Source organism: Heterocephalus glaber, unplaced genomic scaffold, assembly GCF_053883595.1.
Source record: "Heterocephalus glaber isolate CG9 unplaced genomic scaffold, H.glaber_assembly_v1.0 deba00001666, whole genome shotgun sequence".
Taxonomy (NCBI): Eukaryota; Metazoa; Chordata; class Mammalia; order Rodentia; family Bathyergidae; genus Heterocephalus; species Heterocephalus glaber.
Window position 1 is genome coordinate 21,560,996 of NW_028258406.1, and position 23,940 is coordinate 21,584,935.

Here is a 23,940-nt window from a genome sequence, read left to right on the forward strand (position 1 = left end):
TACTTCAAGAAAGTCCTCTTGTTTCCAGTGGTACCTGAGTTCAAAAAACCTCCTGCACAGTGGTCTGGTTTAAAGCCTGTGCCCTATTTGGGATGGTCACAAATGAATTAAGCCCCAGGTTCCTCTACTTTGAGGGGGATGACCATAGTCCCCAAGATTGTACAGGGTTCCCATCATGACTTCATCTTTTCTATAAAATAGTCTGGCAGGAGTATAAAGAATAGAACTTTTGGAAAAATTGGACCTTTCTGGAGAGAATCCCCTTGAGGGAAAGAGGTATAAGGAGCAATTCTCAGGGAAGTGACTAAAGATGACCTCCAGACTTAACATATGTTGCCACCACCAAGCCATGAACCAGGAGTATATACCATCTTGGGTCCCCTCACAACTGGGCCATGTCATGGTGCAGTTACCTCTAGGTGAATAAAAACAGGTTGATTAGAAGCTGTTTTTGGGTACCAGACTTCATCATGATCTTGGCAGATAACATTAGTCCAAAGTCCTGCCTTATCTGAGGATGACAGACTTACCCCAACCTCCTTTTTTATTGAGCCACCTCATGACCAGAAATTTCCTCTTTCCCCACACTAAGGTTGTCTTATCTCATTAAAGAGTCAGTGTCCATTGCCCAAATCCAGTGAACCAAGGGCACACCCTCCAGAGTTGGCACTGGAATCCCAGTGAGAGCCAGGAATAGGTTAGGAGGTCAGGAGGTAAAGTTGACCTTATTAGGATCTGGTCCTGGGTAGATGTGGAGCCAGGCTGGTAAAGTATTTGGGAGTAGAAAGCAGTCAATATAGTCAGAAACCAGAGCTCCTGCCAACCATAGGAAAGTGTTGTTTTCCCAGGAAAGGGCAGGGAGTACCCTTCCCAAGGGTGGGGAAACTCTACAAGGCCATAAGCCACCTCCACAAGGTCAGTCCCTGTCACAGGAAAAGTGATTCCACCTTGAAGATAGCAAACCACTCAAACTTAAAAATTAACCAAATTCCCAATGAGATCCACAACCCCACATACATCCCCATTAATTGGCATACTTGTAAGTCTTTCAAAGAGAAGTTTGTGATCTTCTATGGGCTTCCATGACATGTAAGTGGACTTGGCTGTTGTCTCAGATGGTGACAGAAAGGATTTGCTTTCTACATCTCCAGAAGCAGTCCAGAGTTTCACCCAGGAATGGTTGTATCCCATCACCTTAACTGCAGTAGGGGTAGAAAAGATCACTATGTAGGGGCCCTCCCATCAGGGTTTGTTCGGATCCTTGTCTAGAGCCTTGCCCAGTACTAGAATTCCAGGACAGAAGAAAGGCTCACTAGGTGGAGTGAGTTAAGGGTTTGTTTGTCTCAAGGCTGACAGAATTTGCTGAAACTAGGCTAAGAACCTCACTTGCCTTAAGGCTCCCTGGTTTTCTCATTGATTAGGATCTCTTTCCTGAGGAAGGGTCTCCCATATAAAAGCTCAAAGAGAGACAGCCCCTGAAATCTGAGTATATTTCTAGCCCATATAAGGGCCACAGGATCTTTTTACAAGAGGCCTTACATTCCTGTGCCAACTTTAGAAAGTACTCTGAGTATCACATTAGCCCATTTTGCCTGTCTTGATGACTGTGGTTTCCAGGCACAATGCAGATGGTAATCAATTCTGAGGGTCTTGGCGATGCCTTCAGTAACCTCAAAACAAAAGGCAGGGCCACTGTACTTTGGAGGCCACAAGGGACCCTGAACCTTGGAATAATCTGACCACTTCTATTGCCTTTTCTGCATGAGTACCTCAAACTAACTGATTGTGCCACTGGAGCTCCATCTCTTGCCTTTTCTGACCTGGAAGGGTAGGCCTCTATCTTACCTGTGTGGGTGTCAGCCAGGACCAAGAGAAACTGGCTCTTTCAACCCCCTGGCATATGAGTGAAATCAAGCTTCCAATCCTGTCCTGGATAAGCATCTTAGTACTGTTCTCCCTATAGTTGCTGTTGGGCCTTTTGTGGGTTGTGCTTAAACATATTTCACAGCCCTGGACTATTTTTAACTTATTTCCCTGGAAGGCTTTGGTAACCAGAGTAAAAGTATTTTTCTGCCCTAGCTGTCAGGTGCCATAGATGCCCTTAAATATCTTCCAAGCTAGGCAAACCGGTAGAAAGAGGCACCCAGTGGAGGTGACCCACCATCCATCACAGTTAAGGGTCAGTTCCTCTACCTAGGCTTGTAAAACTTGTTGGTCAGAGTATACAAGTGGACTAGTGGGCAGTAGTAGTGATGACCACAGAAGGGGATGCTCTAGGTGTCAAGGTGCAGCCACCTTGGCTTCTTTGTCAGCTCTTTTATTGCCCAGGGTAACAGGATCTTGTCCCCTTTTGATGTCCTAAGCAGTGTATGACTGCTACTTTAAGAGGCAGGTGTACAGCCTTGATCACTTATAGGATCTCAAAAGCATGCTTAATTGGAGATCCCTTTGAACTTCATAGGCCTCATTCCTTCCAAATAGCAGCATGAGCATGCATAACACGAAAACATACTTGGAGTAAGTGTAAGTGTTTACTCTCTAGCCTCTGGCTAGCCTGAGAGCCTGAGTGAGGACTATTAGTTCTGTCCTTTGGGCAATAATGTCTGAGGGTGAAAGACCAGACTCCAGCACTCCCAAGTGGCCCACCACTGCATATCCAGCTTTCCTAAATCACTCATGGACAATGGAACTGCCAGTAGTAAAAATCTCAACTTCAGGAACCCTTAAGGGGTTGATCATATAGTCCTTAACTGCTGGTCCTGGATTAAGATCTCAGCACTATCATGTTGATGCTCAATTAATTCCTTGGGATTAGGCAGAAAGGTGGCCAAGTTGGGGCCTTGACATGTTTCTATGTTAGCCTCAGGACCTCCTAGTAAGAGGATGTGGTACCTTAAAATCTGGGCATTTGATACTCTAGGATAAATTGGTCCCTTGAGGAGCCTTCCTATGTCATGGGGAGACTTAACCATAAGTGCCCATCCTTGAATGACTTTGCAGACTTCAGAGCAGCCAATACCCACAAGCAGCCTGACCATCCCTTTGACACTGGCTCTGCTTCATTGCTTAAGTAAGCTACAGGCTGGTGGCTTGGTCCAGTTTGGTTGGGTGAGGACCCCCTAACCAACCCCTGTCTGTTAGAGGGTATATTTGTCTTGATTGGGGAACCTTAGCACAGGAGCCTCCAGTAGGGCTTATTTAATTCCTGAAAAGCACACTCAGCCTCAGGGCTCCAAGTGAGGAGGCTGAGTCTCCTGAGTCATGGAGAAGTTGGTAAAGGGGCCAAGGCTCTAGTATATCCAAGGATGTAGATTCTACAAAATGTGGTGACTCCCAAGAAGGCTCTCAGCTGCTTAATATGTTTAGGCTGTGGGGAATCCACTATAGGCTGTATCCTCTCAGGGCTCAGAGCCCTCCTTCCATGTGAGATAAATAAACCCAAGTAAGTAACTTGAATCTGACAGATCTGGACACCTTTCATGGGATGCCTTATAGCCCTGGGAGGCCAGAAGTTGAGGAGAGACTTGGTGCTCCCATGCATTATATCTTTTAGTCTCCCCGCAAAACCTCAGATTGGAAGAGGGCATTTCCTTCCTCCTTTCAATCTAGGAGACCTTGGGCTAAGGCCACACCAGAAATGTGAAGACTCGATTTGCACCCATTTAGCTATAAATGTCTTGAGTTTCTCATTGTTTTTTTTTTTTTTTTTTTTTTGGTACCAGGGATCGAACTTGGGTCCTTGCACTTGCACAGCAGGCGGCAAAACCACTTAGCTAAATCCCCAGCCCTAGTTTCTCATTCTTTATGGCTGAGTAGTACTCCATTTTATTTTTAAAAAATATATTCTTTTTCCGGTCTCCAGATGGTGGACAATTGGGCTATTTCCAAGTTACAAACTGTGCCACTATAAATATGGATGTGCTTATATCGCTGTGGTATGATTCTTTTAATTATTTTGGGAAGATACCCAGCAGGGGAATAACTGGGTGAAATGGGACCTCTAATCCTAGTTTTTTGAGGTATCTCCATACTGATTTCCACAATGGTTGCACCAGTCTACAGTCCCACCAACAGTGGAGAAGGGTTCCTTTTTCCCCACAACCCTGCCAGCATTTGTTATTGATTAATTTCTTGATAGCAGCCATTCTTTTTGGAGTAAGATAAAATCTGTGTTGTTTTCATCTGCATCTCTTGAATGATCAGTGATGTTGAGGCCATACTCTTTTAAGTAAAATAAATAGAACACACACATGTGCAAATACCAAGTAGTTTCTCTGGTGTGAGAAACTGAAAGTGTAAATGAGGATCTAAATGTATATAGATAATGTGAAATAGGGGGAAAAGATCCAAACGCAAAGTGGAAGGGGTTGGGAAAAGAATAAGTATAAGAAAAGGAAAAAATGGAAACAAAGTTTTTGTATATAGGAAGAGGTGGAGGGGTTGAAAGAAGGGCAGGGGAATGGGGAAAAAAATAACAACCAAGATATATCATGTAAAGGTACAAATTCCCAATGATGAATGTCATCATATTGCATACCTAAAATGTACTAAGAAACTTAATGGAGAAGAAAAAAAGAAAGGTGAGGACTATCATGAAAGCCTTGAAGAACTGTCTAGGTCAGTTTTCCCAGTCTTGTGAAGACATTCTCAAAGGCCAAAAGATCTTGGCTCTCAGGTGCCAGAGGGATACAGAAGAAGGCATTCTTCAGATCCAGGACCAAAAACTAACTGGCTAAGTCTAGAATTTGGATCAACAAAGTGTAGGAGTTAGGGACCACTGTATGCAATAGCACCATGGCCTCATTGATGGGACACAAATCTTGCACTAGCCTCCATTTGTTTGGACCTTTTCTAACCCAGTACAGTAATGGAACTATTATAGGGGCTGACAGCCTCCTGAGGAATCCTTGTTGTAGCAGTTTTGGTAAGGGAAGTACATAGGGTCCCTAGGATGGAAGAAAACAAGGGTGGCTTTCAAGGCTTTTCTCACCATGTGTCCATCCATCCACACAACTGGGTCTACCTGTAATCCTTGGAGGGAGAAAATTTCTGGAGGACTAGCCCCCAGAGGAAGTAGGATCTAGACTTAGGTTTTCGATAGTAAGTTTCTCCCTAATAGTAGGAATGGAGTTTTGAGTATTATTAGAAAGGAGTAGGCAAAGTGGAGTTCACCCCCAAATAAAAGCCACAGATTGGGAGAAGAATCATGGGGCATCCCAATACTCCCTGAACTATACCCATGTGCATAGAACATGACCCAGGGGAAGAGGCAAGGACTGAAGCTGGCACCCAACTCAATGAGAAAATTGACACAGTAGCCCTCTCCAGAATCAAATCACCCTAGGGCTCTGCAAGTTGGACTAGAGTAAAGGGAGACCTAAGTAAATGGCCCAGGTGGCCATAACTAAGAGGACTCATGCCTCTCTTGAGGCAGTCATCATCCCAGTGTTTGCCATGATGACAAGTGGACGGGGTCTGCAAGACTTGTGTTGAATCCCCATTGAAGTCCATAACTTTTCCTGTTATGCCTCTCAGCCTCTGTTGTAGAAGCTCTTAGGGGTCTCTAAGCAGGCCATCTAGCCCCACATGACCTTGTTCAGGATTCACCACCAACTTCAAGAGCTTTCCCTGAATATCAGGGGCTGATTGAGTCAGGAATTATCCTTGATAAGGATTTCTCCAGCCATACTGTAAGGATTAATCAAGGTGTACTTGGTCATTGCATCCTTTAATCATTGTGAGAACACAGTGGGGAACGAGTTCTTTTTCCTCTTGGTAGATTTGTCCCAGTTTTGTGTAATTAACAGGCTTGACCCTTGGTCCCTTTAGTCCTTCTTTAATATAATAAAAGAAATAAAGGTGTGCCACCTCTCCTAGTGGAGTCCCATCATCCCATTGTGGCTTATTTGTAGGGACTACCTTGATTCCAGTGGGGGACATAAACCCTTGGTTTTCCTTCTCCTTTTTAAGCTCCCTAATGTGCCTCATAGTAAGCATTTCCAGCCCAGATGGCAGAGCCCCAAACCTCTTTCCCTTTTTCACTGATTGAGGTCTCACTGAGAAGGTCACATCTTCCCAGGTCAGTCTAAACAGGAAAGTTACTCTTTCAAAGGCTGATATCGCCATCAGGATCATCTGTGAAACTACCCAGGTCTCACTTAATTTCCCCCAACTCCAAATAAGTGAAAGGGACCTGTTCTGGTTCACCCCTTATAAAAGGGGAATTTTGCCTCCATCATTCAAGCTGGACTTACTATGGGGAAATTCCCTACTTGAAATTTTCTTTGTTCAACATGTCCAGGCCTATCCTGCCTCATATGTCTGGACGTGTCCGAGCCAACTTGTGCATCTCAGGAATGTTTTTGTCTCTAAAGTAGTTTTGTCATTTCCTCCAGAATATAAATGAAATACTAACCTCATTTTTTAAATTACTCAATAAGCTTGCTACTAGTATCATGTATGAGCCCACACCAAGGTTGAGCCCGCCTGCTAATACATATTCAAACTCTGTAACCAATGAATGAATGCCAAATGTGCCTTGCCTGTAACCCCATGCCTCCCAAAGAGAATATCCTCCTTTGCTGAGCGCCGGATGGGGCCAGTGTGTCTTGCGTGCTAACGAAGACTGGTTCCGGCATTAAGTAAAGCTTTACTTTCGCGTTGTCTCTGTGGCTCCTGGTGTGCGTTTCATCCTCCCAGACTAACAGTTAGGAGCTATGTCAGTTAAATGGAAAATTTGCTGTTTCACTTAAATTAGAGCAGAAAGGCAGTATCCTCTCTGGTGAGGCCATCCATACTGGCGGCCTGGCTTGCAGATACGGCAGGGCCAGGTCTTGATCCTCCTGGAGTTCACACTTTCTGGGCAAGAAAGAACAGGGAGCCAGGGCCCCCAAGAGTGAAGGATCTAAAGAGCACTTAGAAGCCCAATCAGGATGATCCTGGAGAATAAAGAAGAGTTGCAGATATGGCACCTCACTCCATTTTCCCTCTCACAAAATCATTTTAACTAGAGGATGGTATTAAAATTAAGACCAGAAAATGGAAAACATGGTCAGTCCTCTTGGCATTAGGTGGATCAGTATATCCCAACCAAGTGCAGACCACAAGATGGAAGGTGTTCTAGCCACCAACTTTCTGCGGACCACTTTATAAGCCATATGAGGTACTGATTCCTGCCAGCTTTCTTCAGACCACCAGAAAGCTATATGAGGTGCCAAGTCCCTGCACACTGCCATTTAGCTGTATGAGGATGGACTCTCCCTCGAGCAGGATCCTATATCACTGAAGGGCCCCAGCCAAAATTTGCACTGTGCAAGATTGGGAGGCAGGAAGAATCTCTGCAAAGCAAGCTGAAAAGAGGACAGTGTCCTCTGGCATTCACTTCCATTTAGGCTGGATTATACTGACTTTATCAGGTAGCCTTCGTCAATCCTGGATGAGCCACCAAACTATGTCAAGTATCTCGGTGGGTCTGGAGTTACCAGCCCACTACAGTATTTTTCGAAGCCTGGAAAAATTTGTCTCCAGTGTAGAAAGAGGAAGAGGAGTCAGAAGCCAATGCAAAGAGAGAGTATAGTTTTATTAGCAGAAGAGATACAAAACCACTTTGAGGAATAGGGGCCTCAGAGCTGGGTGATCACTGAGTATGGAGTAGCAGTTTTGCTCTTAGGGGATTGAGGTGTTGGTACCTCCCTCTGGGGTAGCCCCACCTGATTGGTTGGGGTTTTTTTGTTGGTAGGCTGATACAGGAACTTGGGTATAAATTGCAATAATTAGGGTGGACAATGTTACAAAAGTAAGACTGCCTGTTGTTTACATTCTTGAACACTGCAGAGGTTTTTCTGTTAAGCTGGAAAGAGCCCTTATCTCTTTTCTGACCCTACCTAGGGTGTCCCATTTATCTCTACATAGCAATAACATTTTAAAATCTAAATTATCAGTGAAGTAAACAATGTCCAAGTGTTTACAGTGACATCTGTTGGAGAAACATTTTGCCACAGAGGAGAAACACAGATCCCTTCCTGGCTTCTCTTTGACTTTTGAAATATTATAGCCTTTAGCATGGTAGGCTGTGAGTTCTACTTCTGGCTGAAGATACCTTTCTTGTAAAAATATGTATCCCTTAGCCACTCTTTTCTGTCTTAATTTAAAAGAAACATAATTCTTGAGAAAGTTGCATTATTTACTCTGTGCTGGTTCATATGTAGTAAGCTAGTCTTGCTTTTGTTGATTTATTTGCTAGAGCTTGCTGTGTAGCTAAAAGGTTTTTCCACAGTATGTGATAGGTTTCCAGGATTCTCCTCTGGTTTTTACTGCAAAGGATTTCAAACATTTTATGTAGTTTTACTTTTACACCCTTGTGCTATGTTACCTGTAAGATCTATTAGCACCAACTTTACCAGGACTTTGTTTAGCAAAGGCAGGGTTGTGAAGAGTGAAGCTAGGCACAATGTGTTCCCTAGGGACACCCATGTTGGCTCTTGTCAACTTCGTGTCTGCAAAAAGAGTGTGAAGACCTATAAAAATCTGAGTTGGCATCACTACTCAGTGCTTACTATGCACTCAGTCTCCACGCCCAGCAATAAGACTCCTCTGTCCTGCTTTGTTCCTTTTACATGAATGTGGCATGATTTCTTCTATGATATGATCATTAAGACCACAGTCCAACTCTTGGGATTCTCACATGCCTTGGTACAAAATGCTCATGTGAACTAAGTAATAATGTTCCATGAAGGTTCAACTTAGTTGCCTCGGGCCTAATGGAAAGAACACCTATGTAAGAATTGATACCTCATCCCAAGTCCTCCAGTAGGTGACTGTAGCTATTTCTGTCACCTCTCTGTGCTTCCTCTTCTGCAGACTGCCAGCTCCACAAGTATGTGGATAAAAGGAGACAGCTAAACTGAAAGGAAGAAAAGGTATACACTACACAAAGATGGTGATAATAGGATAATACTGCCCGTTTCCATTAGTAGACATTAAACCATCCTGGGATGTGAATGGAGTGGAGGTATGGCTGAATACATGGCTCCCTTCAAGGGAATTCTCATCTTCGACTCCTGTGTCTTGCCTTTAGCCCCTAGAATGTCCTTGAAGTCTGCAGCCATCGAGATGCCCACTGCACATGGTACATACAGAGTGGGTTTGTATTTTTGAGGGACTGAGAAACTTGAGTTATATACCAGCTACCAGTCATTTCCCACCATAACCAAGGCTTCTTGAAAGTGACCTGTGCCTTACTTAGTTTACTAGGTAGTTGTCAAATGTAGAGGAGTTTTTAAAAATTATTGGCCTTTGTGTGGGTCCAAATTACACATTTTAAAAAAATGGATTGACATAAGTGGCAGGGAGGAATTTGACTGCATTTTACTACTCTAACATTGCAGAGACTAAAGATGTCAGATGAGCCAGTAGAAGCAAAAGAAGACTACACTAAGTTTAACACTAAAGATCTGAAGACTGAAAAGGTACGTGTGACCAGATGTAGTAGAGTATTGTAAATCCTCAGTGGGTGTAGTGCATGTGTACATCCAGGAACAGTTGCACACTTAATTGTGATTGGAGTTTTGAGCATGAAAAATAATTAACACTTGCATTTCTACAGCTTAATAATTTGTTCAGGATTGTGCTGGACATCGAAAATGTCAAACCATTGTGGTTTTTACAAAAAAAAAAAAAAAAAAAAGACTGCCTAGCAGGAGTGTACCCAAACTTTGCTGCATATTCTTAGAGTGATGGGTGGAAGGGAAAAGAGCTGCTTCCAATAGTTTTTGGCCAACCCTAATACCCAGAAGCTTCCAAGAAATTATGATAATAGCAAAAATTATTGATAATTCCACCATTCAGTCTTCATCCTGCAAATGTTATTTTCTTAATATTTTTTAGTTTTATCTTATATATGAATTATAAATAATAGGCAGCTTTTAAAATTTGTATTATAATACTTAAAATATTTTTTGTTTCTACCTTTTTCTTTCAGTTTTATAAAAATGTTCACATGTCATTAAACATTCTTTTAAATACTATCATAGTTTTGTGATGTCCCACTGTGTGCCATTTTTTCCATCGTACAGAATATAATTTAATCAGTCTCCTGTTTTTGGACACTGAAGTTACTTCTGATATTTTTTATTTTTGTTTTTAAGAAACTGATAGAATTTCTTATTTATAATTTATACCTCTGATTATTTCATTAGACACCAGTAGTAGTAAGAGCTTAGAGAACATGAACTCTTTCATAATAAATTTCTATAATATATATATTAATATATATATATATATGTATATATTTCCAAAACCACAGCAGAAATTTATACTCCCAAACATTGCCAGTGAGTTTCGTCTTGGATTCTTGACAACATTAAATATTATTTTATTCTTGGAAAATTTTGCCTGTCAAGTTAGACTGCATTTCTTCAGTTAGAAGAGTTTACCTTTTCAATTGCTTTTTGCCCATTTAAATTTTACAAATTGTTGCGATAGCAATGTTTTGTGGTTGTTATTGTTATTGTTGATTTATATGAACATATTTTAAATTAATGCCATTAACATTTTTTCGTGACACAGTGTATAAATTATTTTCCAGTATATTTTCACTTTTTCATTTAGTAGTTTTAATAGTTTTAAATTTTTTATGAGGTTAAATATAGAAATTTTTTTAATGATTTTCCCATTGTCTTTATGCTTAGATCTTTATGGCACAGCTATCCTTCTACTCTAAGTCACCTTTTGAGTATAGTAGGGTTGTCTTTGGTTTCACATGCCAGGAAAAGTTAACTTCCACATAGATTTTAATAATATGTAGTCTCTCTTGAGTTTAATTTTTTATATAAACTTTATTCTTTTGTCTGGATGTAATTTATTGGGCACATGACATCAGAGGGTAATCTGATTTACTATTTGCTTAATAGCTAATTCAACGCTCAGTGTAAACAGAGACATTTTTAATTTCTCTGGGAAAAATCTTTTTGTTCCATCTACAGTAGAAATGCTACTTCTTAATGTATCATCTGGGCATAACACCAGTGTGAGAAGAAAGTTGGACCAGGGTGGCAGTTAAATGCACAGGACAATTTGTCTGTAATAAAACTGTTTCTTTTTACCATCCAGTTGGAAGTAAGGCCTCTTAAGTTACAAGTAACAATGTGAGAAGCAACATTACAGGAATCATATACTGTACCCTTAAAAAATACTTGGGCAATGAACTTGCCCTATTTCCAGGGAGACCGACGTGTTTTGCTTTGTTTTGTTTCTTTCCTGATTCCCATCAGTTACGCTTCTTCTGAACAGATGCATTGAAATAAAATCAGCTGCTATTTACCATCTTTTAGTACTTTTAAAGGACATTAAAAAATACAGTGACCAAGAAAAGATAGAAATTTACAGAGCAGAGATATTTGGAGTCAGCTTTTTGGAAAATATTTCTTTGTTAAAGGAAAAATGGCACAGCTATACTTCTAGTCTAAGTCATCCTTTCAATATAATAGGGTTGTCTTTGGTTTCACATAGAGCAAATGAATAAAATCAGATGGTAAATTGGTGTGAATTATTCATCATGTGGTAATACAAGGCTGTAATTCTCCTTCTGACAATTGCTGCCTATGTCAGTTGCATTGTTTGTGTTATTACACTTAATGCCCCACCAGAATTACTCCCCTAAAGTAAACCATTGGTTATAACATTCCCCTCCTTAGAAGGTGGCAGTTTTTTGTCTCTGAAGTCTGAATTCTGAATAGATATCAGAACTTTTTTCACTCCTTTATGAACCACGATAGTAGCAGACATTTACTTCCCTTAATGAACCATGAGACATGCAGTCTTGTCTGATTTGTATATATGATTTACAAGTGATACATTCATAACAATTTTCTCTTATTTTCATTAACAGAAAAATTGCAAAATGACTGCAGCTCAGAAAGCTTTGGCTAAAGTTGACAAGACTGGAATGAAAAGTATTGATGCCTTTTTTGGTGTAAAAAATAAAAAGAAATTTGAAAAGATTTGAAAATAAAGTTAATAAAGCCAAAAAAAAAAAAGAACTTTAAAAAACCGCTTTGCTTTTTACATGCTCCATTTCACCCCTCCTCTGTATGGCTATACTTCCTGACCTTAATCACCATCTTATGAGGGCAGGGAGAGTTTTCAGATTCCTTTGAACATTACTTTGGATTTGATTTTTGTGTTTCTGAACAAAATATGGGAAAGTAATTGTAATTTCATGTCTGTGACCTTTGGCGACTAACATAGTGAAAAGTAATCAAGTGAATAGAATTAATATATAGTATCACAGAATCCTCAATAAACTGACCCTTGACAGCATTTGAGTTTATTGCCCATTATTTTATGCAACTTTGCTTTACAGTAGCTTTAACAAAATGGTTTTCAATATACTGAGAAAAACAGTAACAAAACTGTCAGGTAAATTGCTACTTTTTGAAAGATGTTAGTTTTTGGTAAATCTTTTATTTAATGTTATTCTATTTTAGCAATACATGTTCTTTGTAGAAAATAGAAGAATAAAACCAAATTTGTAGTGCACTACTGTCACTGGGTTGGGACTGTGAAGTCCCCAAGGCTGAAATAATGAACGCATCGCGCTCTTTTAAAATGAGTATGTAGGTTTGCTGACTCTCCTCAAGGAAAAAGAATTTTTAAGACATGCCAATAAAAACACATGAGGGGTTTATTGGGGTACACTCAGGAATGTGGATGTTCAGAGAAGTGAGAACATGTTACAAGCTGGAGTGGGGTACATTTAAGGGATGTCTTCAAGATGGGCAATCTAGGGTGTGTATTTTCACTACAGTACAGGTGCAGTAGGTATTTGAACTTGAGCTATGCTTCCTGCCAATGTTGTTGCTTTTAGGGGTGGAGAAAGGACAATTTGTAGGTGAAAAGGACAGGTCTAGTGCCTGGAATTTACAGAGTATTGTAAAAGAACCTTTAGGGGGAAAAACATTTTTTTTGAGTGAGTTTCCTAGAAGGAACAATGGCATGTCTTCAAGCTGTAGTTCTTAATTTTAAAATCTCAATTTCCTTGTCTTTTTTACCTATTTTTTATTACTCTATCCCACCTCACTACCTTTTCATTACCCAGACATACTTTGGTGTATTTTCTTATAATAAAAAAAACTTTAAAGGAATTATAATAACAATTTTATCATCATTTTGTGAGCATTTTCCTGAGCTACTATGAATTCTTTTTTTTGTTGTTTTTGGTACCAGAGATTGAACTCTGGGGTCCTTGTGCTTGCACAGCAGGCAGCAAAACCACTGAGCTAAATCCCCAGCCCCTACTATGAATTCTTAATAAATATGCTTTTAAATGACAATATAATTTTCAGTCATTTGGATATTTAATATTTGATAACCATGTCCCTGTTTCAGCATTTATTTACAAATATTCAGTGCTTGAAGAATAAGATTATATGTAAATATTTGTCTTTATCTTTTATTGTTTCCTTAGAATGGCTTTTTAGATATGGGCTTACTGGTTCAAAAATACATTTTTTAGAGATATATTTGTGGAAATACATGCCACAACAGAATTTTATACTCTTAACAAACGGGGCATAACTTCTTGTCTTATTCAGTGCCACCTTGTTAGCTTTGAATGATATCTTTGCACATATGCAGTGTGTGTGTGTGTGTGTGTGTGTATATATATATATATATTGTTTAAATTAAAAAATTTATTAAAGGACATTCCCATTAATCCCTCTCAAAGTACCATCCCCGCGCCCTGCCCCACACCCACTTTGAAATATTTACTGCATCATTCTTGCCACTTGCTGAAGCAGTTCTGGAAGTCTCCCTTTATAAATACCTTTAGTTGCACTGTCATGACTTTGGGGAAGAGTGAGAAGTTACACAATGACAGATCTGGTAAATAAAGTGGATGAGGACATACAGCGATGTTTTGGGGGGGGGTTTGCTATAAATTCTTTTATTAGTACATTTTATCATTGGGTGCTTCTACCTGTACATAATGTATCTTGGTTCTTATTTTTTCCCCCATTACCTGTGTGCCCTTCACCCCCTCCACCCTTCCCTATTTACAAAGACTTTGTTTCCATTTTTTTTCTTTTCTCATGATTTTTCCTTTCCCCTTCCCCTAACACCACTCGTACCCCTTTGGACCTCTTCCTATTTCAAATTATCAGTTATTCATTTTAATCATTTTAATTCTTATTTACACTCTCAGTTTCTCACACTAGAGAAACTATTCGGTATTTACACATGGGTGTCCTATATTTCACATATGAGTATGGCCTCAATATGCATCCATTTAGCTAAAGGTGTCTCAAGTTTCTCATTCTTTATGGCTGAGTAGTACTCCATTTTATTAAAAAAAACACATCTTCTTTATCCAGTTTCCAGTTGTTGGGCACTTGGGCTGTTTCCAAGCTTTACCTATTACAAACTGCCGCTATAAACATGAGTGCACATATATCGCTGTGGTATGATTCTTTTAATTCTTTTGGGAAGATACTCAGCAGGGCAATAGCTGGGTCAAATAGGAACTCTAGTCCTAGTTCTTTGAGGTATCTTCATGCTGATTTCCACAGTGGTTGCACCAGTCTGCACTCCCACCAATAACGGAGAAGGGTTCCTTTCTCCCCACACCCCCACCAACATTTGTTATTTGTTGATTTCTTGATAGCAGCCATTCATTCTGGGGTGAGGTGGAATCTCAGTGTTGTTTTCATCTGCATTTCTTGAATGACCAGTGATGTTGAACATTTTTTCATGTATTTATTTGCTGCTTTTACTTCTTTGTCTGAGAAGTGTCTGTTTATTTCAGATGCCCATTTTTGAATTGGGTTTTTGAATTTCAGGGGTCTGATTTTTTTCAGTTCTTTATTCTAGATAGTCCTTTGTCTAAGGTACAGCTGCTAAAAATTTTTCCCACATTACGTTCTCTTAGCACTGTTGGTAGTTTCTCTTCTAGTGCAGAAGCTTTTTAATAAGATGAGATACCAGTTGTTGATTCTTTGTGCTAGTTCCCATACTACTGAGGTTTTCTTCGTAAAGTCTTTTCCTATGCCAGTGTTTTCAAGATTTCTACCTAACATCTTCCAGCAAGTTTAGTGTTTCTGTCTTAATATTAGATCTTTAATCCACTTCAATCTTAGTTTAGTGCATGGTGAGAGGTATGGGTCTAGTTTTAATCTTTGGCAGGTTGAAATCCAGTTTTTCCAACACCATTTATTAAAGAGGCTATCTTTCCTCCAATGAGGGTGGTTGGCTTCTTTGTCAAAGATGAGGTGGCTGAGCATCTCTGGAGTTGTTTCTGCATCTTCTAATCTATTCCACTGATCCTCAGGTCTGTTTCTTTGCCAGTACCATGCTGCTTTTATCACAGTAGCTTTGTAGTATAGTTTCAAGTTGGGGATTGTGATGCCCCCAGCCATGTCTAGATTTGTTTGCCTAGAAACAAGTTGTTGCCTAGAATTGCTTTTGCTATTCTAGGTCTCTTCTGCTTCCAAATAAATTTTTGGATTGTTTTCTCTAGTTCTGTGAAATATATTGTTGGAATTTCAGTCGGCATTGCATTAAAGCTATAAGGCAACTTTGGAAGTATGGCTATTTTCCCTATATTGGTTCTTCATACCAAGCAACAAGGGATGTCATTCCATTTTCTTATATCCTATTTGATCTCCTTTTTTAGAGTGCTGTAGTTTTCAATGTAGAGGTCTTTTGCTTCCTTTTTTAGGTTGATTCCTAGATATTTTATTATTTTGGATGCTATTGTAAAAGCAATTGTTTCCCTAATTTCTCTCTCAGTGAGTCTGTTATTTGTGTATAAGAAAGCTATTGTTTATTGAGTGTTGGCCTTATATCCAGCTACTCTACTGAATTTGTCAATTAAACCTAGAAGTCTTTTGGCAGAGTTTTTGGGGTCTTCTATGTAAAGTGTCGTATCATCAGCAAATAATCACAGTTTAACTTCTTCCTTTCCTGTCCTTATACCTTTTATTTGTTTCTCTTGTCTAATTGCTGTGGCTAATGTTTCCAGAACTATATTGAACAGGAGTGGTGATAGTGGGCATCCTTGTCTTATTACTGATTTTAGTGTGAAAGTTTTCAGTTTTTGACCATTTAGTATGATGTTGGCTGTTGGTTTTTCATAGATAGCCTTAATCAGGTTGAGATAAAGACCTTCTATTCCAATTTTCTGTAGGGTTTTTATCATGACTGGGTGTTGGATTTTGTCAAATGCCTTTTCTGCATCTATTGAGATGATCATATATTTTTTGTCCTTGACTCTGTTAATATAGTATATTACATTTATTGATTTACAAATGTTGAACCTTCCTTGCATCTCTGGGATTAATCTGACTGGGTCAGGGTGTATGATCTTCTTGATGACCCTCTGTATTCTGTTTGCCAGTATCTTGTTGAGGATTTTTGCATCTATGTTCATTAGGGAGATTGGCCTGTAGTTCTCTTTTTGGGTTGGGTCTTTTCCTGGTTTTGGAATCAAAGTAACACTTGCTTCCAGGATTGAATTTGGAAGCCTTGCTTCCCTTTAAATTTCCTTGATGAGTTTAAAGAGTAATGGTGATAGATCTTCTTTAAATGTCTTGTAGAATTCAGCAATGAATCCATCAGGACCTGGGCTTTTCTTTGTTGGTAAATTTTTTATTACACTTTCAATTTCACTCATTGTAATTGAGGTGTTTAGAATTTCTATATCTTCTTCATTTAACTTTCTCAATTCCTATATAACTAGTAATCTGTCCATTTCTTCTGTGTTTTCCATTTTATTAGGTTCTCAAAGTAGGTATTGATGATCCTCTGAATTTCTGCTGTATCTGTTGTGACTTCACCTTTTTCCGTTCTTTTTTTTTTTTTTTTTTTGGTACCAGGAATCGAACTTGGGTCCTTGCGCTTGCGCAGCAGGCACCAAAACCACTGAGCTAAATCCCTAGCCCACCTTTTTCATTCTTAATTACATAGATTTGAGCCTTTTCTTTCCTTTTTTTGATAAGGTTGGCTAAAGGTTTATCAATTTTATTTATTCTTTTGAGAAACCAACTCTTTTTCTGTGTTGTTCTCTTAGTCTCCATTGCATTGATTTCTGCTCTGATCCTTATAATTGCCTCTCTTGTGTGGGCTTTGGGTTTGTCATGCTCTTCTTTTTCTAGGAACTTGAAGTTCTACATTAGGTTATTTATCTGAGTTCTCTCTGTTTTCCTAATATGGGCATTCACTGCTATGAATTTCCCACGTAGAACTGCTTTCGTTGTGTCCCATAGATTCCTCTGTGTTGTACTGGCATTATCATTTACTTGTAGAAACTCTAATTTCTTCTTTAATTTCCTCTGTGACCCATTGGTTGTTCAGGAGGGCGTTTTTGAATTTCAATGTGTTTGTGGGAGTTTTGCGGTTTCTTATGTTATTGATCTCCAATTTTATTGCACTGTGGTCTGATAATATACAGGTGGTAACTTCAGTTCTTTTACATTTACGTAGACATGTCCTATTAGCTAGCATGTGGTCTGTTTTGGAGAATGACCCGTGTGCAGTCGAAAAGAGTATCTATTCTGATTTTGTGGTGTGAAACAGTCTGTAAACATCTATTAAGTCTATTTGTTCAGTAGCTTGGTTCAGTTCTAGAATTTTGTTGTTAATTTTTTGTCTAGATGATCTGTCTATTTGTGATAATGGAGTACTGTGGTCCCCCACTACAATTGTATTAGTGCTTATTTGGTTTTTCATGTCCATTGATATTTGTTTTGTATAGTTGGGAGCATTCATATTTGGTGCATATATATTTAGGATTGTTATCTCTTCCTCTTGGATTGTTCCCTTCCCAAGGTTGTACTGGCCATCTTTGTCTCTCTTAATGAGTTTTGGTTTGAAATCTACTTTGTCTGCAAATAAGATTGCTACGCCTGCTTTTTCCTGTGTTTCTGTCCTGTGGAGAACTGTTTTCCATCCTTTTACTTTCAGTCTATCAATTTTTTTTTTGAGTTACGTGTGTTTCTTGTGTACAGCATATTGCTGGATTTTGCTTCTTAATACATTCTGCCATTCTATTTCTTTTGATTGGTGAATTGAAGCCATTTATATCTATGGTTAGAATTGATAGACATTGACTCATCCTTGTCATGATGTTTTACTGTTGTTGGCTCTTTTATTTTTTATTTTTCCCCCTTTCCCTTTAGTTTCTTGCCTTGCCTGATGGTTTCACTCTGTTGGGCCTCATGGAGTTGTGACCTTCATTGTCTTTTTCTAGGATATTCCTTAGAATTGTTTGGAATGCTAGTTTTGTGTTCATAAGATTTCTCAAGGTGTTCTTTGTCATGGAAGTATCTAATTTCCCCATCGATTTTGAAAGATAATTTTGCAGGATACAACAATCTAGGTTGGAAGTTATTTTCTTTTAGGGCTTGAAATACTTGACTCCAGGCTCTCCGTGATTTGAGGGTTTGTGTTGAGAAGTCTGCTGTGATTCTGATGGGCTTTCCTTTGTATGTGATTTGTTTCTTCTGTCTAACTGCCTGTAGGATTTTGTTCTTCTGTTGGGTTTCTGGGATCTTGACTATTATATGTCTAGGTGTAGATTTTTTTTGATCATGGGTAGTTGGAGTTCTATATACCTCACTTATCTGTATGTCCAATTCTCTACCTCTGTCTGGGAAGTTTTCTGCTATTACTTCTGTGACCAGTTTTTTTATGTCAATTGTACTTTCTCCTGTTTTTTCATGGACTATATGATCAGTAGTATGTTATTCTTCTTTGGATCATCTAGCAGCTGCTGGATTGATTTCTCGTGGTCCCTTACTGTTTTGAAGAGATCTCTGTTTTCATGGTCCTTAACTGCAATCCTGTCTTCTATAACTGATATTCTATCTTCAGATTCCCTTAATCTGCTCTGCATGCTTTCAATGGAGTTTTTAATCTCCTGAATATCTGTTTGAATCTGTTTCATGGATTCCATTTCTTTGTTATGTTGGGCAATCATGGTTTCCATTTCTTTCTTATGCTGGGCATTCATGGCTTCCAGTATTTTTCTGAGCTCATCTATTTTTTTTTTAATCTTTCTGTTCTAGAGCCTCTAATCATGTCTTTCACTCTACTCACCATCTCTCTATTTATCTGGGAGATTATTTGTTTTGAATTTTTCTATAGCCTCATTCATCTGTTTTGTTACTTCCTGTGCTATCAGTTCAGGGTGTCCAGGTGCTTGGTTATTGGACTTTTCCATTTCGTTCCCCCAGAATTTGCCTTTTGTGGGGTGGAAGTCTGAGTTTGTGCCTTACTTAAATATCTTCTCATTTTTGTTTTTGGTACTATCTTTGGTTTAGTTCCTGGGTTGATACTTTGAAGTTGCTTATTGTAAGTATCTTTGTTGATGTATTTGGAACCCTTATGGAATGATTGCTTCTCAGAGGTGTCTTCCAGATATAGCTGGTCTTTAGATTTTGAGTGTCTAATGGCTCTGAGGTTATCTCATTTTCATTATACCAGGAAGGACAACTGATTAGATCAATCACAACACCTTAGCCCAAGTGATACCATCAGCAACACAATAGCATCAAGTACCTTTTAGAAAATGACAATTTGTGGTACTTATTAATCTTTCACCTTAACTGTGTGAATTAGATCAAAATCAAGAACCCAACGTATGTTTATAGTGAATAAACTCTTCAATATAGCAACTTTACCCTTTGGGATAGGGAGTTAGAAGGAGTTGGGGAGGGAGCGGTAGGTAGATAGAAGGATAGGGGAAGGTTAGCAGTGAGGCCTGAGGACACAGGTGAGCGAAGGAAAGAAGAAAAGAAAAAGAAGAAATACTAATTAGGGCCAGAACAGAAAGACAAAGGGAGATGAAGAACAATGTGGGACAGCAAGGAAGCGAGGTGGGGGGGGGGGGAGAAAAATAAAAATTTTAAAAAAAAAAAATTAATAAAAAAATAGTGGTAGTTTTGAAAATAATAGATAAAAGATAAAAGTGAAAGGACTCCAGGGCATGTCTCTACTGTCACAATAGACAAATAGACAACGTGGGCAGCCACATGCAGTTGTAATTCAATGAGTCTCTAAGCCAGTCACAGACCATGAGATTCTGGCAGATTTCTGGCTGCAAGTCCCAAGTTGAGCTCCCTGTCCTGCAGGTTTGAACTCAGCAAGGTTCTACTGCAGGTTCCAGCTGCCTTTCCGCTGAAGATAGTGCAGGTTCCTACGGGAGGTGATAATTCTCCAACTTACCAAGCACGTTGATCTGGTGTGCCTTTATTGCAGAGATTCTCTTCACTTTTCCAGTAGGCTTCAGTTTTCATCAGGAAGCCTGAGAGAGGCCCTCTCTCTGTTGTTCACTTCTACAGCTCAGGACAATGGCCTTCATGTCCCCCTGTGCCTCTAGTGTGGAACCAGGCAGCTGCACAGCCAAGAGGCAGGGGGCGGAGGGGCTCTGTTGTTGCAGGTGCCCATGTAGCTCTGTGGGAGCCTGGTGGGTGTGCCCGGAGGGGTCTTCACTGGTTCCTGGTTGCAAGTGGGCATGGCCGGCTCCTCAGGAATGTTTTTATTTGACAGAAATTGCTGTAAATATTTTGAATCAATTAAGAACATGGAAGCAGCCATGACAGCACAACTAATGACACAAAAGAGGATTTCCAGAGGTGCTTCAGAATGTTGCAAGAACAATGTGATGAGTGTGTTTGAGGGAGAGTATTTTGAGTGAAATAGTAATGTGTCTTTTACTGTAATTTTATTTAAACATTTATAGTTTTTAATCACACCTTATAAAGTAGAAAAAGGGCATTTTAAATTATGTTTTACTTCACATTTCCTTAATTACTAATGATATTGAATATCTTTCATGTTGATTGATTTTCATTTTATAGACAAGTATTCTTATCTTTTGTTAAATTATTTTACTATCAGTAATTTTCTTATTCACTAAAGGTATAGCTTAAGGACACTACTTTATGCCCACTTTGTTGATTTTAAATTCCTTTACTTGTTTTGTACATTGCCTTTGATTTTGGTTATCTTTCAGTTGCAAATAAGTATTTGTAGTTCTTATGAAGACATATATATATATAAACATTTTCGTAACAGGTGTTAGTTACACTTTAAAAGGAGGTTTCTTTTTAAAGGAAATTTAGCTAGTCATTTATTTTCTTCTAAATTTTTAATAGTTATTTTTTGTTTTAATTACCCAGATCATCTAGGGAATTTATGTTTATGCTGTGAGATAAAGTCATGGTTTGGTTATTTTGTCGCCAGTTTCTTTTTCCATTTGATCTAAAGTATTGTTTTGTCAGGCTCTGAGAGTAAATTCCAACAGGATTTTAGTAAGATTTTCTTAACTCATTATTTGGGGGGAAACAGACATCTTTATAAAATTGAGGAATACAGTATATCATTGTATTTACCCAAATTTTAATCATAACAGTTTGAAACATAACTTTCACTAATATTTGGTTCTTTAGGTTCTAGATACGTCTTTTCAGTAGTAGCTCTTGTATTTTTGTCACTATTAAGGCAATCTTTTTTCTTGACATTTCATAATATACTTGATATTTCATTTTATACTTAGTTTCCTTAATGGTTATATTAGTACTTGATATTTTTGGCCTCTGTTTAGATGACTAGTCTTTATCACTATTAAACCATGCTTGAGTTCCTGCAGTAAACCCATCTGGCAGTAGGTAGAGGAGACTAGTGGATGTTCTCTGTAGGTTAGCCTTTCTCAAATCTATATCTATATTCAAAAGCAATTTTGCTCTCAGGTCTTAGTGTTTAAATCATGCTAGCTTTTCATCTTGTCAGTGTCCTAGAAAGATTATTTCTGCATAGGAATATTGTCTGGAAAAATTTTAAAATTATCAGAAGTAAAACTTCAGCACTGTTGTTGTTATAGTTTTCTTTAATCAGGAATCATTTCTCACCTATTCTTTCTCTTACTTGACATATTTGAAGAGCACAGAATACTTACTTGGAATGTTTTGCATTTTAGGCTTATCTAATGTTTCCTCATGGTTAAATCCAAGTTAAATACTTTGAGCACCCACAGAAGGAATAATGTGTGTTTCTCAGGGCATCATATCAAGTCACAGTTTGTCCCAATCCCAATCATGCTAGCTCTGTTCCTTCAGAGTGGTGTTCACAAGCTTATAACTAAATTATTACTCTCTTTGTAATTAATAAGTAATTTGTGGGTAAGTATGCTGGGACTTTGTAAGTACCCTATTCCACATCCAATGTTCACCCACTAGTTGTAGGATCTACTGGTGATTTTTCTAATTCTGTCTTCCATGTTTATTGGTTGGCATAGTTCTGGAAGGAACAGATTTCCTTTGTCTACCTACTCATTTATGGATTTACATCAGTATGGATCTGTAGATTTTTATTTTACCCAGTGAGATGTATTATATAGCCTTGTTAATATTGATGCTCATATTGTCCCAGAAGGGCCACTGGGACACAAGCTTGCTTCTGTAGCTTTTTAACATGTTTTCATTATTCATTACTACTTCTTTACTTCTTCAGCAGGACATTCCAGACTCCTTGAATTCTCCCTGCCCAACCCTTGAATCAGCCTTTTTTTCCCATGGAGCCCTGTTCCTTTTAGTGGATAATGGTATTTAGAAAGTACATTTTAGGCAGCAAGTGTTCTTGTTGCTAGTGGGATGTTATTGCTTAGTGTCCAAAGCTAAAATGTTTGTGGAAGTGTATGTGAATGTGTGTATAGTGTGGGTACACACACGTATACTATGTTCATATCAACATTTTTGTAATCTACCTGTAAATCAGTGTCTATGTGAGTGTTGTTTCCTAGGTCCCCTTTCAGTTTAAGAAAGTTTTCCTCTATTCTTAATACACTGCCAGTTTTTTAAAAAACAAATAGGCATTAAATTTTGTCAAATAATTTTTGTATAGAGATGATCTAGACTTTAATAAAATATCTTTTAATATTTGAATTATAAAGAGTGACTTGAATATTAACCTACATTCCTGCATTCCTGGGGGGAAATATTATATACAGTATATTACATTGCATATAATACATATTCTTATATAAGAATATAATATATATATAAGAATATAATGTACATTCTTTCCATGTACAGTATTGGATTTCATTTCCTAACATGTTGTTGCAGATTTTTGTATCTCTGTTTGTGAGCAATATTAGTCTGTAGTTTTCTTGTAATGATTTTGTCCTTTTTGGTACCAGAGTGAAACTTTATCTCATAAAATAAGTTAGGAAGTATATCTCTTCATAATCTGTCTTCTGAAAGAGTTTTGTAAGGTGGTTTTGTTTCTTCATTATATGTTGGACAGAATTCACCAATAAAGCCATTTGGACCAAAGAATTTTTGTTCTGGAAAAGTTTTTTTTTAATGTTCATAGTAAATATAGAGTTATTCTAATTTTTTCCCCTTTTAAATAACTGATATTGGTTATTGGTGTCTTTTTTGTTTTCTTAATTAGCCCAGGTACAGTCTATCAATTCCTTTTACCCATTCAAAGAAGCAGTGTTTTCTGGCTTGTGTAATTTTTCATGAGATATCTGTAATGTCTTAGATTTCTTCCATTTTATAAAATGTGTCTTCTCCCCTTTCTGACTTTTTTTGTTAGATATTTTTTCCTTTCATAATAGTTTTCATCAAATTGATTATGATGTATTGATGTGGTTTTCTTTGTGTTTATCTTATTTGGGGTTGGTTAAATTCCTTAAATATTTGAGTTTCTTCGTTTACATCAAATGTGGAAAACCTCTGGCAAACATTGCTTCAGATGTTTTTCTATTTTACCTTTTCTCCTCACCTGTGGAACTCCAGTTATGTGTATGCTAGACCACTAGACAGTGATCCTGACCCTGAATTTTTCCTCCTTTCTTCTTCTTTTTTTTTTTTTCATTCATTTTTAGGCAGTTTCTCTGGCTTTGTTTTTAAGTTTAATTTTAGTGCATGATTTATT

The 23,940-nt window shown here is 38.3% G+C and overlaps 1 protein-coding gene across 3 annotated transcripts in view; it reads left to right on the forward strand.

Moving 5' to 3' along the window:
- Positions 1 to 23,940, forward strand: part of Rnaseh2b (ribonuclease H2 subunit B) — a 92,709-nt gene that overhangs the window by 63,058 nt on the left and 5,711 nt on the right. Inside the window, exons 10-11 of one of the 3 annotated variants that reach the window (XM_004844140.4) lie at positions 9,387 to 9,467; positions 11,888 to 12,318. The exons of 1 other annotated variant lie outside the window; for it this stretch is intronic. In XM_004844140.4, coding sequence (XP_004844197.1) covers positions 9,387 to 9,467; positions 11,888 to 12,004 — 198 coding nt within the window. In that variant the 3' untranslated portion in view covers positions 12,005 to 12,318. Of the gene's footprint in view, positions 1 to 9,386; positions 9,468 to 11,887; positions 12,319 to 23,940 lie in introns of those variants that run through there. One more of the 3 variants, XM_013072020.3, reaches the window with a different exon arrangement.